General features: G+C 39.2%; 1 protein-coding gene across 2 annotated transcripts in view; it reads left to right on the forward strand.

Moving 5' to 3' along the window:
• Nucleotides 1–12,909, forward strand: part of ORAI2 (ORAI calcium release-activated calcium modulator 2) — a 92,403-nt gene extending 79,494 nt beyond the window's left edge. For both annotated transcript variants that reach the window (XM_073616666.1, XM_073616667.1), the window contains one exon: nucleotides 1,710–12,909. In XM_073616666.1, coding sequence (XP_073472767.1) covers nucleotides 1,710–2,258 — 549 coding nt within the window. In that variant the 3' untranslated portion in view covers nucleotides 2,259–12,909. The remainder of the gene's footprint in view (nucleotides 1–1,709) is intronic.
• The last annotated feature ends 1,212 nt before the right edge of the window (nucleotides 12,910–14,121 follow it).

Below are 14,121 nucleotides of genomic sequence, written 5' to 3' on the forward strand. Positions count from 1 at the left end.
AGAGAGATCACCGGCAACAGCTGGAATGCCTATGTAGTGTTGTCATCTATAGGCTTACTATGGGGGGCATCCATTGTCGGCTGTCCCTCCTCTACAATAAAGGCGGCACTGGGAGTGGATCATGTGACCGAACAGGAGCGACGTCAGAATAGGTAAGTATAGACATCTTTCCTCTACAGGGTAGTTAGTATAGGGCTTAGAATGGGGGTGGGAGCAGGTTTAAGCTTTGATAGGACCTCTAATTTAAGTAATCTGAAGGCAGAGAGCCGACCATAGAAGAAGCAATGTTGAATTGGGGAATAGGTAGTCATCTGCCTGGCTGTGCAGTTGGACATAGGTGTGTGTGATTCACTAGAATGGATGAACAGAATTACAAATGTTTTGACAGGTAAAACATTTCACTAATTTTTGCCTATAGTTCCACAAAGCACAGATTTGTATAAAAGGTTCTCATTCTTTCAGACAGGAAAATTAGTTATTTTATTTTTAGCTGAGTGCCTCATTTGGTCTAATGTCATCTTCCATTGGAGTTTGAGGATAGGGTCAATATAGCACTCTTCAATGGGACTCTGTAACATTATCATTTTATCTAGGGTGTATCTTTGTACCTACTAATCCGTTAACTGTCAACAACTGCATTTTATAGATGATACTTCATCATACCTCCTGTATAAGTTAAACAATTCAACTAAAAGAGGCCTAAGGCCTCGTTCACACTGGGCGGATCCGCTAAATGGACACCACTAGCTCAGCGGGGGGCAGATGACAGGTCCATCTAAGTTCACTGTGCGGGGATGGACCTGTCAAAGCCCCACTGTTCTCTATGGGGAGATCAGATGAGAATGGACCGCCTGTCCGTTTTCATCCGATCCGCTAGACGGATGGCGAACATATCGCCATCCGTCTGTTTTGAGCGTTTTTTATCGGATCAGATGGCAGGCAGGTGTCAGCGGACACATCTCCGCTGACATCCGCCTGCCCATAGAAGTCAATGAGTGGCCCGCTTGGATCCGCCTTAAGGACCGTGTCCTATTCTCTTCACTCATGCATGCAATATGTGCTCTTTATGATGAGTGAAATCCAGGTCATTTGATTTTATTTGAAATGCAGGTCATAGTACTTGGACACAGAAATATGAGTGATGTGTACACGTAGGCCATCAGGTCTTTTTATGAAAAAACCCTACCCCTATACAAAGTATGATTAAAGTAATTTTTATCTATCTCCATATATCTCTGCTCCCCTTTTTAAAATCTATAAATTGCCACATTGTTCTGGCACCACGTCTACCGCAGAAACCAGTGTAGCGCAACACACATTTGTAAAGCAAATTTTTGTACTATGCAGCATAGCTTACTTATAGATGAAGTGTTGGTATTTTTACATGTTGTGACCCATATATATATCTATATATAGATCTCTCTCTCTCTCTCTCTCTCTCTCCAGTGTATATAACCTTTATCCTGTATTTACTTAAGTCAGGGCATCCCAGTTTGTATCATATTGTTTTGTCTGAGAGGTGTGTTCTGAAAAATCATTACACCCCCACCCCCCACCCCCATTTATATATAGATTTTTATTATAAAACAGGAAAATATGAGTATTCATGGTAAAATAAAGCAGGTTTTGCTTTTTATATCTGTTACCTGTAGTTGTTTTGCCCTTTAAAAGCTTTATAATTATAATTTATATGTGTTGTTCTTTTCTAGGTGGCAATGGTCGAGGTCCAACTAGAGATGAAATATGACTACCCTCAGCCATTGCTCGTGGCATTTAGTGCCTGCACTACTGTACTGGTGGCTGTTCACTTATTTGCACTTCTGATCAGCACATGTATCCTTCCCAATGTCGAGGCTGTGAGTAATATCCACAACCTGAACTCTGTCAACGAATCCCCACATGATCGCATGCATTACTATATTGAGCTAGCCTGGGGCTTCTCCACAGCTCTCGGGATTCTCCTCTTTCTGGCTGAGGTGGTTCTTCTGTGCTGGATTAAATTCTTACCCATCGACTCTCCCCAAGTCCGCAATGAAACAGCCACCCCTCAGAAACCAAGTGGAAATGCGGGATGGAACTCTGCACTAGTCTCCACCATCATCATGGTCCCCGTTGGTATCATCTTTGTCATATTCACCATTCACTTTTATCGCACATTGGTGAGGCACAAAACTGAGCGCCACCACCGAGAAATCGAAGAGCTCCACAAACTGAAAATCCAGCTTGACGGACATGACCGGGGCATAAATGTGGTGTGAAGAACGGGGAGCGACAAAGTTATTCAGCAAATGCCACTGATCTACCCATCGGTCTGTGTTGCTGCGCAGTTTGGAAAGCTTGGGCTTTTTACAGTGCCCAGACTTATAGCCAAGTGGCTAAAAGATTGAATTGCTCCATGCTGCAGCTCATATGTATATTCTTACACCTACTACTGAAAATAGATATAGGAGAAAAGGGAAAAATCTACATTTTTGTTATAAGAATGGAAGCATCTGTATACAGTTCTAGGCAAATACTATACAATTGCAAAAATTGAATAAGTGCCATAAACATTTTTAAAGTAAACCTGTGTTTTGCCCCCTAGGGCAAAGAAACAGGTTACATTTAATGTAGACCTCCTTAGCAATGTATACTTACCTTCCTTTCACTTACTCACTACTCCGTTCAACCTCCATGAGTGAAGGAGAGACCTATGTAAGCTACAGGTTGTTCTAGTCATAGAATACAAAAGGCAATCAACTCACCATGTGGCAGAGCTGTAACATGGAGTAAATCACAAGCTCTTTTATACCTGAAAGTGCCATGTATTTTAATCAGCTCCTGGTGCTAAACGGAGCAGTAGGGGATTCAAGAAAAGGTAATTATATGTTCTGGGACTTAGAGCAAAGCATATGTTTGCTTTAAAGAGTGTCCAAACCCAAAATCAGAAATGTAATATATTGTAGTTTACCAGTCCTTAGATGCAGTGGCTGCATTAGTTTTATTTTTTCCAGCTTTATTGTCTTTTATTCTTTATTGGTAATCCCTGCAAATAACACACTTCCTGTCCCTTGGTTGTTAACGTTCACTCATTTCACTGTATCTGTGGAGGGAGTCAGGGTTGTCACATAAGCTGTGACTTCAAACATGTCTGCCCTTGTTCACCTTTATAACTTGTTTAAGCCTTCTAGTTCAGATCAAAGGAACTGACAAAGACATTGCAATTCTGGCAAAAACAGGTGTTTTCTGTACTTGCTGAAAATGTTCTTAGCCTGAAAACCTGAAAAGGAAAACAAATGCAGCCAACATATCCAAGGACTGTTAAGCTGCAATATATTACACTTCATTTTTAGGTTTAGTTATACTTTAAGGCACTAAATACTGTACCATCAATGTCCTGACTTGTGTTTAATTAACTTTTCACTGTACGTAGAGCCACAGTTCTGCATTTTAGGCAAGTCTTTTTAAAAGGCCAGTACATTCAAAATTGCTATTCATTTTTTTATAGGTGCAAGGTACTCTGCTAATTTCTGCCAGGTCTGCTATGACAATTATGAGGAGTCCCACCTGCTGTACTTGTTTACAAAATTATTTTTTAATGTGGAGCATAAAACAGAAGGCGTGAACATGCTCTTGTTCTAGTAGCAGATGTTGAGCAACACTGGGAACTGCCCTCTGCTGGAGTACCCAAGAGATACAAGAAAACAGAGAGGGTGAATTAGGTCACTAGTCCGTACCTGCAATTAAAAACTCACTTCTTGGGTACTCTAGCACTTTAAATATGATATATATATATATAATACTCACTAAACAGTCCAATATTTTTGCCTGCTGTTTTTACAGTCCATAATATTTGATGCTTAATATATATTCATATATTCAAGTATAACTGTTTATAACAAATAAATCTATAAGTGCACAAATATTGGTACATAGAATTAGATCCAGTATGCAGGCTATTTCAAAGATTATATATTTATTTGAAACACATGAAGACAGAAAAAGGGTTATTCCATTCAGTGGAGTCAATGCAATGCCAACATGAACCAATCAAATGAGGTTCTTATGGTTTGATATTTGTCATTTGCTAGTTTGGGAATGGCAGCACATGCATTATTGTTGGGATTTCCACTTTTATAGAATACCTCTACAATAGGTCCTAATGTCTACAAAGGTTAAGGGTTCACCTTAGCTAAAAACATGGTGCCTTGTATTATAATAGTAGATAAAGCTTTCATAGAGAGGAATTATTTTATGCGTTGCCTGTTTTTTACATTTTTTTTATAACATTGCATTGTATCCTGTAGTATGTTAAATGTAGATTTGCAGAAGAATTTATCATAGGTTTGTAGTAAAGGTACCCATAGACGTGAGATAATGTCTCTTGAATTATGATCTTTGTGAGCTAATGAAACTGATACACCTTCGTACTTCAAACATCAGTATCAGTCTTATCTGTTGTAATAGCTTGTGCCATGTACCCCGTCCAAATATTGAGAAAAAGCATAAAAATTACATTTATAGAAAATCAACAGAGATCATTATCTAAGAGTCTATGGAATGTACTCTTTACTCACAGAAGAAGGGCTAGACCACCATCTATTTTTAATTACTTTTCAGTAGCTTATTCATTTTTGCTGTGGGAAACAAAGAACCTGATTTATTATTTATCGCAGTCTGTTTATGGGGTTGCATAGCTGAAGACTAGTCAGGGTGGCCATGCTGACCCGAGTCCTCAGCCAAAAGTGCCTACAATGGGCACATGGGTATTAGAACTGGACCACTAAGCAACGGAAGAATGTGACCTGGCCCGATAAATCACGTTTTCTTTCTGCTTTTAACACATGTGGATGGTCGGATGCGTGTCGCTTACCTAGGGAATAGATGGCACCAGGATGCAGTATGGAAAGTTTGCAAGCTGGCTAAGGCAGTGTGATGCTTTGGGCAATATTCTGTTGGGAAACCTTGGGTCCTGACATTCGTGTGGATGTTACTTGACACACACCACCTACCTAAACACTGTTACTGACCAAGTACACCCCCTTCATGGAAACGGTATAGCCTGATGGCAACGGCCTCCTCCAGCAGGATAATGCGCCTTGCCATACTTCAAAAATGGTTTAAGAATGGTTGGAGGAGCACAACAATGAGTTCGATGTGTTGACTCCAAATACTCCACAGTATTCCCTATGACATTGGCCACCAATTCACCAGATCTCAGTCCAATCGAGCATCTGTGGGATGTGCTGGAGAAACAAGTCCAATCTATGGAGGCCCCACCCCATAACTTACAGGACTTAAAGGATCTGCTACTGAAGGCTTGGTACCAAATACCACAGCATACCTTCAGAAGTCTAGTGGCATCCATGCCTTGACAGGTCAGAGCTGTTTGGCTACAAAAGGGGACCTACTCAATATTATGTGGGTTGTCATAAAGTTATGGGTGATTGGTGTTAATGGGAGCTGTTTTACATGCCAAAGGACTTGTATTTTTGCCCATCTAGTCCTGAGAATTATACAGTTCTGTCACGCAGCACAACCCTGTCTGTCAGGGCAGGAGACCTAAACTTTCTCTGCTGCAGTTAAATAATGCTTATAGGTTGTGTCTCTCCTCCACCCTGTGACTGGTTTGTGAAATGAGAAGTAGCATACTGATGAGACAATTTCTCTATAACTCTGCACTCCTCTTCTAACAGCATGTTTCATGTTAGTTTATGAACACCGCCCCACACCTGATTGGCTACAGTCAGTGTTTGAAGTGAGCACAGGTTCACTGCATTACACCAAGCTTCACAATTTTGTAAATCGGGTCCAGTAAAAATCTGACTGGTTGTAATGGTTATTACCTTAAATTTCTTTCAACGCTAAAAAATTTGCCTCAAGGAAATTGATGCACAAATACCCTGTGAATGTTCTGTCTAAAAATTATAGTAACTGAAGTTCCTTATAGTTGAGTATGTGAAACAAAGTTGTAGGTTAGACACCTAAACCGAAGAGTTATTTTATGTTTTAGCCAAAGATAAGAGAATAATATATTGAGAATATGCAAGATACTTCACTTTGAAGGGCTGTCCAGATGCCTAAAAACACTTTAATGCCCTGTACACACGAGCGGACTTTTCAACCGGACTGGTCCAACGGACCGAGTCCGGCAGACAATCCGACCGTGTGTGGGCTTCAGCGGACTGTTTCTGTCGAAAATCTGACTGACTTAAGATTTGGAACATGTTTCAAATCTTTACGCCGGAACTCCACCGGACCCAGTTCCTATCGAAAAATCCGCTCGTCTGTATGCTAGTCTGACGGACGAAAACTGACGCTAGGGCAACTATTGGCTACTGACTATGAACTTCCTTATTTTAGTCTGGTCGTACGTCATCACGTATGAATCCGTCGGACTTTGGTGTGATCATGTGTAGGCAAGTCCATTCATTCGAAAGTTCTTCAGAAGTCCGTCGGAAAGACTGTGAGACCTTTGTTGCCGAAAAGTCCGCCCGTGTGTACAGGGCATAAGTGTGTTGATGCTGATTAAAGGGTTTCCTTAGCTTTTTACTGTATATGTAGTTGTTTCAATCATTTTTGTAATAGTTGCACTAGTTACTTACTTTGCTAAATTTGATATATATAGTAACTTAGGGGGCTAATGTTAGTAAAGTAGAAATACCGTTGGTTCAGAAATCATAAATTGTATTCATTTGTTTATATTAAAAATGGCAATTAATTGCCACCATCCTTTCAAATTAACTTCTGTAACGATTAATGGAGAAATTTGTGATGGAATTCAGAAAAGTTCTACTTTTCGGAATGAGTGCTTGCGTTCACCATGAATGTCCCTAATCCCAACTTTCAAGTGATGCGAGAGAACTTAAAGGGGTTCATATAGAACAGGGGTCCCAAAACTATGGCCTGTGGGCCAAATGTAGCCCATTTCAAGATTTTATCCAGCCCACAGCTAGAGTCACTGGTGTATGCTCAGTGTAGGCCCACTGTTCTCTCACACTTCGGGTTAGTAGAGGTCCGCTTCTACCCCCTCTAGTCTCCATCTCAGGTTCCCTCTGCCATCATCTCCATCATTGTTTGTTAGGACCACTAGGCCACTGATGAGGACTTCAATAGGAAACTCTGATATAGGGGAGACTCTGATATGAGGAAACTGATGTAAGGGGGACTCTGATGTAAGGGGGACTCTGATGTAAAGGGGGACTCTGATTTAAGGGGGCTTTGATTGGGACACTGATGTAAGGGGGGCTCAGATAGGGAACATAATGTAAGGAAGGATTCTGATGGGGATTGTGATATAAGGGGGAATTTGATTTGAAGAAGATGCAGACTGAATTTATTTTTGTTCAACCTTTATTAATAGCTCCTGTTTATTTGGAATTTCTATGTTTTTTTGTTTTTCTGACTTTCTCTGTTCTAAATCATATCAAGCTAATCTATGTAAAACACGTTCATTCATTTACAATTTATTTATTTCTTTATAAAACAGATATTTTTTTTCAGCCTATGAATATTTTTAAAATATATGGTTTGGCCCTTCGAACTGAAAAGACATAACAAAGCACCCCAGTTTTTGAAGCTTCTAGAACACGAGTAGCATTAGGAATGGTAGTTTAAGACATTTAGATTGAAGGTTTTCCCTTAAACCCTGCACAGTGTGGATGTTTACAATGCCAAGATATGGTTTACTTTTCTAATATATACTTTAATGTTTTGAGATTTTCCTTACAACTGCCTAGGGATAAGGATCCTTTAATAAAGAAAAAAAAGTTATTTTCAGCAGAATCCAATGAGATTTGATAATTAGTTTAAAGCTAGATGAGATAACCTTATCCTTGTGTTGAAACTTTGTGAATCGGGCCTATTTTTTTAAAAAGCAACCCTGCCTGTAAAATGTGTGCGTGTGTATGTGAGGGGTGAATTATTTATAAAGCCCGTGGAGGGTGAAAACTGACAGTTTATGTGCCCTATGCATAAAGTGTATGTATTCTTTCAGGACATACACACATACATAGAAATTCTCCAGTAATTCTTTAAAATCTATGACAAATGTATCAAGATCACAAGATGTAAAACTGAATTGAAATTTATGTTGCAACACCGCAGGATCTGGATAATAAAGTAGGTCTTTTTTAACAGCTGTTCTAGAAGACTAGTCCTTTTAACATGAAACAAAACCGAATGGAGGCCTATATGATAAATCCAGTGGAAAAAAGTTAAACTTGGTCAGTTTTATATTTATGAACATCAGGCATTACAAAATATATATTGTCTTTAGGATTCTATGCTATGTGTCTTTCCACCTGCAATGAAATCATAGTTTTCAAAATCAGAATTTGAGAAGGTCAAAAGAATATTCATTTCAAATTCTCAACATTATATGGGTGGCACCAATAGTAGCCAAAGCCAGAGAGCACATTGTGGAAGTTTATTTCAAATAATAGAATATGACTTAACCAACTTATGCATTCTCAATTAAACAAGGTACAGAACTACATTTTCATAATTTGTATTTTTTTTTAAAGTAATTTTTTTCATATTTCCGATTTAAAATTATTAAATAATATTTAGCTTTAAAAGGGAAATATATTTACTGCTGATGCTATATAATTGACAGGTTTTTATGTCTTGTTTTCTTCTTGCATTCCATTTTGTAAATAACGTGCAATATTGAATGCAGCATGCATTTTGTGGGACTGGATTTTGAAATGGTTCTATATTTTGTGTGTTGGTTTTTGTACTTAAAAAGCTTTTTTTTCATAATTTGAGACTGGCAGGAAAGATCTTTCCTTAGTGTGCAGGTTTGTGAGTCTACGTGAAAATGCATATGACAGAAAGCAGTAGTTTCACTTTAACCGCTTCCCGACCATCTGCCGCAGTTATATTGCGGCAGGATGGCACTGCTTCGAGAGCCGTCCTAGCTATACGTTGGCTCTTTAAGACGCTATAGCAGATGTGCACACAGCATGTCCCCGGAGCCGAGGCGCAGGCGTGATGACCGCCAGGCAATCGCTCGTGACAGAGCGAGAACCAGGATCTGTGTGTGTAAACACACAAATCCCAATTCTGTCAGGAGAGAGGAGACAGATTGTGTGTTCCTACTGAGTAGGAACAACGATCTCTCTCCTCCTCCAATCAGCCACATTCCCCCTCACAGTTAGAACATGTATAGGGGACACATTTAACCCCTTGAGCACCCCCTAGTGTTAACCCCTTCCCTGCCAATGACATTTATACAGTAATCAGTGGCTATTTTTAGCTCTGATCACTGTATAAATGTCACTGGTCCCAAAAAAGTGTCCGATGTGTCCGTGGCAATGTTGCAGTCCCGATAAAAATTGCAGATCACCGCTATTACTTGGAAAAAAAATAAAAATAATAATAAAAATGCCATAAATCTATCCCCTATTTTGTAGACGCTATAACTTTTGCGCAAACCAATCAATATTTGCTTATTGCGATTTTTTTTTTATTTACCAAAAATATGTAGAAGAATACATATCGGCCTAAACTGATGAAGAATTTAAAAAAAACAAAATTTATGGGATAATTATTATAGCAAAAAATACAAAATATTGTGTTTTTTTCAAAATTGTCGCTCTTCTTTTTGTTTATGGCGCAAAAAATTAAAAACGCAGAGGTGATCAAATACCACCAAAAGAAAGCTATATTTGTGAGGAAAAAAGGACGTCAATTTTGTTTGGGTACACTGTTGCACGACCGCACAAATGTCAGTTGAAGCGACGCAGTGCCGTATCGCAAAAACTGGCCTGGTCAGGAAGGGGATAAATTCTTCCGGGGCTGAAGTGGTTAAAACAATTGCCTTTACTTATATTACACTGTTATATTAGTTCTGTCAAATATTTTTATGATGGACAGTCATTAAAATTTTTCTAAAATTGTTGTCTAAGTCTAGTCCATAAAGGTTGCATACAGGCTGGGAAGTTGCAATGTGAGCTGAACCTATTCTAGTTCGTTGACCTGTTGTTTATTTACAATACTTACCCTGGAGGAGCTACCTAGTCCTGACATACATACGCTTATTTAGTCAAAGTCAGTAGTACTGTGCTATGTTAGCTATCAATTAATGTAAAAAGCTTGGCGTCTAAGTATTGCAATTTATTGGCTAAAACAAATGTTACTTAATAAAGGTAACAAGAATAAATGGATGATTTAGTGCTTCAGATTTGAGTTGTTTTCAGGAACCTTTCTTCTTAAAATTTGTGATGGTGCAATGGTGGAGTTGGGCACAAAGGCAGCCGGTTTCCCACTGATTTACTAGTATTTGAAAGCAGGGAGGGCACAGACATCAAATTAAATAAAGGATGTTTGACTTAGGAGATCAGCTCTCCCCACTCCAGAAATAGAGACAACATAGAGGTTATATTTAGAGATCTAAACCACACTGTAATTGGAAACACTATTGGAAATATTTTGTTCATACCAGACATAATAGAAAAAAAAAGTCATAATGTCTGTTCTATCAGAAAATCGAAAAATGGGAAGCAAAGAATGTAAAATATGTGTTAAAATGTAACTAAATGATGTATGGAGCTGTGAATAGGTAATATGTGACTGTTTGCACCTGTGTGTTTGAAATGTGGCAGCACAAAATAAATAAATATATATATATATATCACATATATATGTCACATATGCATACATGTAAAATTACACATAGCAATTATACCGTAAATGTTCTTGCTTTTTCACAATGTGCTTTTTATATAGTACAGAATTTGAATTTTATATGAAATGCATCATATATATTTAATTTTTCTTAATTTTATACTACCTTGCAATATCCTTCCTGGATTTGCATATGCATTTCTAATACTAAATGTATTGGACAAGGGTCATTGCAGAATTTATATGCGTGGATGCTAGTAACTTTGGTTATAAATAGTTTGTCTGTCTTTGTCATTTAAAAAGGCTTTCTAAAATTTCTGTTACAATGTCCCCCCTTTTGAAAAGGATGTGACTTATGTGACTTAGATGAATAGATCTTAGCAGTAGGCAGATGGCAAAGATAAATAGCTGCAAACACTTCCTTATGAGCCAAAGCAACCACACGCCTGACACGGGACACGACTGCACTTCATTGATTCAATTAAACATATTTGTAGTGCTCACGATGCTTTTCTCTACACTAGCATAGTTCTTATGAACTAGTACCCATGCTTTCTAGCTGTTTGCATCAAACTAAAAAATCATGACAAATTTTATCTTTCCAGTTTATTTTGGATCTGTTACTGGTCCTGGTTATTGTATCATTATCTAATTTCTTCAGGATCGTTGTGTGGGAATCTCAGCATATATGGGTTACAACTGGAACGGGATCTCGGGACATAGATGTTACACTGATACTGCACTGGTCAAGGTGGTGGCACACAGCTGACCAAAGACTGGACAACACTGTTGTATAAATTTGTATTGCTCTTCTGGTTTAAGCAGACCAATGCTGCTGCTCCACAAACCTACTTTTTCAATTACTTTGCTGCTAAATCACGGAGTGGTAACATACAATAAGAGGAATTCATAGGATTCCGTGTCTCCACATGGCAAATGTCAGTGTGGGCAACAGGTTCATGTACATGAATCTGGGGCATGCACCAAGTGTGAAGATGTACTAAGACCAGAGTGCCATGAGTGCATCTGTGCTTCTTCCCTTCCGCATTTGTCAGCAGAGTTGCAATGGCATTTTGTACCTGGTGGGGAATGGCCTGATGGGGATTTACAAACACCATTTCCCCATCAGGTCTGCTCCCCTTGTGATTGACAATGGGCTGAGATTGTCTTTAGAATTTGCCCTCTACCTGCTTTCAATTACAAGGTGAGAGCAGACCTGATGGGGAACAGATGTCTCGACATTTCCATAAGGCTCCGCCCACAGCAGCGTCACAGGTCGCTAGGAGGCGGTCGGCTGTGATACAGATCGTGTCCTCAACAAGCAGTGGCAGGGAGGGGATAGCCGTGGCAAATATGCCAATCTGCTATGCTGCAAACGGACAGATACTCTGCCTGTTTCTGTATATCAAGTAAAAGAAGACCTACCAGAATCTGCCACAGGTGTCAATAAAGTTACCAAAACGGCAGTAGGGAATTTTTAACCTGGCACAGGCCATTTTAAATGGTTAAAGCTCCAGAAAACTGGTATATGATGTTTTTGCTGAAAAGTGTTTTGTTGCATTTCCAAGTTCATAGGGGGAGATTCATCCCTATATATGTACTAATGACCATTGTCACTGAGGAAGAAAGTGAGGGGAAATTCAAAATGTTAGCATTGTCCCCAGAATAAGAGGTAAGGGGAATTCCTCTAATGGGGAAATTAGCTCTGGGGACAATTGTCTAAGAGGGGAACTCCCTTTACATTTGGATATTTTACTAACTTCCTGTTGAGTTGGAACATTTTTACTATGGCCGTTTAGAGCAAGGGAAGAGAAATGCATGATAAAGCAGTGAAAGGATTTCATTTATCATCTACCAATTTTTATCATCTATCATATTTATCTTCTCAAATTTATCATCTATCATTCACCCAACATGCATTCCTGTTCTCACATCAGGTACACAGACCACAAAAGGAGAGGCGACAATGGAAATTGGTTGCATGCATGTGCATATCATTTTTACTTTTAGGTGTTTTGTATTGAACAGTTGCTACCAAAATGTAAAGATGTATTTAATGGATTATTGCTTTATTTTTTTATTTAGATATTTTACTCCTATGACCAAATGTGTACTCAGTACTGTCCATTCCTGTTTTCAGTCTCACTCTGCTTTAAATATGTTACTTTTTAATGTTGTTGTGAATTTGCACAACTTGTATTTTTTAAGTGCAAGGATGACTGGTTGTTTATTCAAGCTTGTGTTCACTTGTTATGTACTTGTTTTCAAATGTTATATAAAGCTTATTTTAAGACATATGAAGTGGATGGCTCTGCTTTTTCTGTTACATGTACTGTTTTATTGGGTAATCCGATAACCATCATCTATTCAATATATACTGTGCAGCACTGGAAGGGAGGATTTTCCTTCACAGGCACCCAATCTGATTAGAAGTCTGCCTTCTCATTTACTAATCTGTGTACTTGCAGCTCGACCCCCAGACTGCAGTGCTCTGATCATCTGGTGGGCCCTCAGGATTATTAAAGAGGAACTGCAGTCTGCTCACATAATTTGTAAAAAAAAATCTTTGCCATTCTGAAGCTTCCCTCCAACCACGTTGCATATTATTTTATATTTACTGTGATTCTGCACTTGCCAAATATGCTGCAGAAATCTCCCTCCACTGAGTCTGGCTGCAACCATTTTAACTGTGGGCAGCTGAAGCTGCTGCCTGTTCACTTCAGGATTTACACAGAGGCACACCTCCAGCTCTCATTGGCCCTGTTATGACTCATCTACCCCCCTTTCCTGGCAAACTCTCACAAGAGTGAGAGAGCTGTGCATGATGTCATAAACTAGGCTAATGACCAGACAAGAAACAGGAAGTGGGCTCTATAAGGTATTTACTGGCAGAAACAAATGTTTTACTATCCAAAATTAAAACAATAAGGGCAGAAGATTTAATAGATGGAAAGTTGAAAAAATTACTGAAGGTCTGCTTCAACCTGACACAGTTGTCCCTTTTGCCCTTAGGCATTGCGTACACGTGCGGAGCCTTCTGAAAAGCATTCAACGATGGACAGTTGAGAATTGCGCACATTAGATTGAGTTGCGGCACAATCCCATTCTGTTGACTGGTACCACCTTCGGAATGCAACTTGCGTTGGTGGCATGTATACCACCTCCTCTGACCACCATGTTAGGTGGAGGTGAGTGGTTGGAGGGCTGTAAAACCCTACTGTCCACTAATATAATGTATACAAGGCCTTATTGTTAAAGCATTTTTTTAACCCAAAAAAAAAAAAACAGATCTTGTTCCCTTAAAGAATGAACACAGTGCTTGTGTTATGTCATTTTTGCCCCCTGTAACACCTAAAAAAAACCTGGCTGATCCTGCCAGTTTCTACCCTCCTCTATGTAAACTGACCTTGGTGTATCATGGCTGCTGAACCCTGACACCATGGTCAGTTTACGTGCCTCCCTCATCTGCAGCCCTGCTATCTGTCTCCTCTCTGTTCCTGTGTCCTCCTACCC

This window comes from Aquarana catesbeiana, linkage group LG02 (genome assembly GCF_042186555.1).
Source record: "Aquarana catesbeiana isolate 2022-GZ linkage group LG02, ASM4218655v1, whole genome shotgun sequence".
In the NCBI taxonomy this organism is placed as follows: domain Eukaryota; kingdom Metazoa; phylum Chordata; class Amphibia; order Anura; family Ranidae; genus Aquarana; species Aquarana catesbeiana.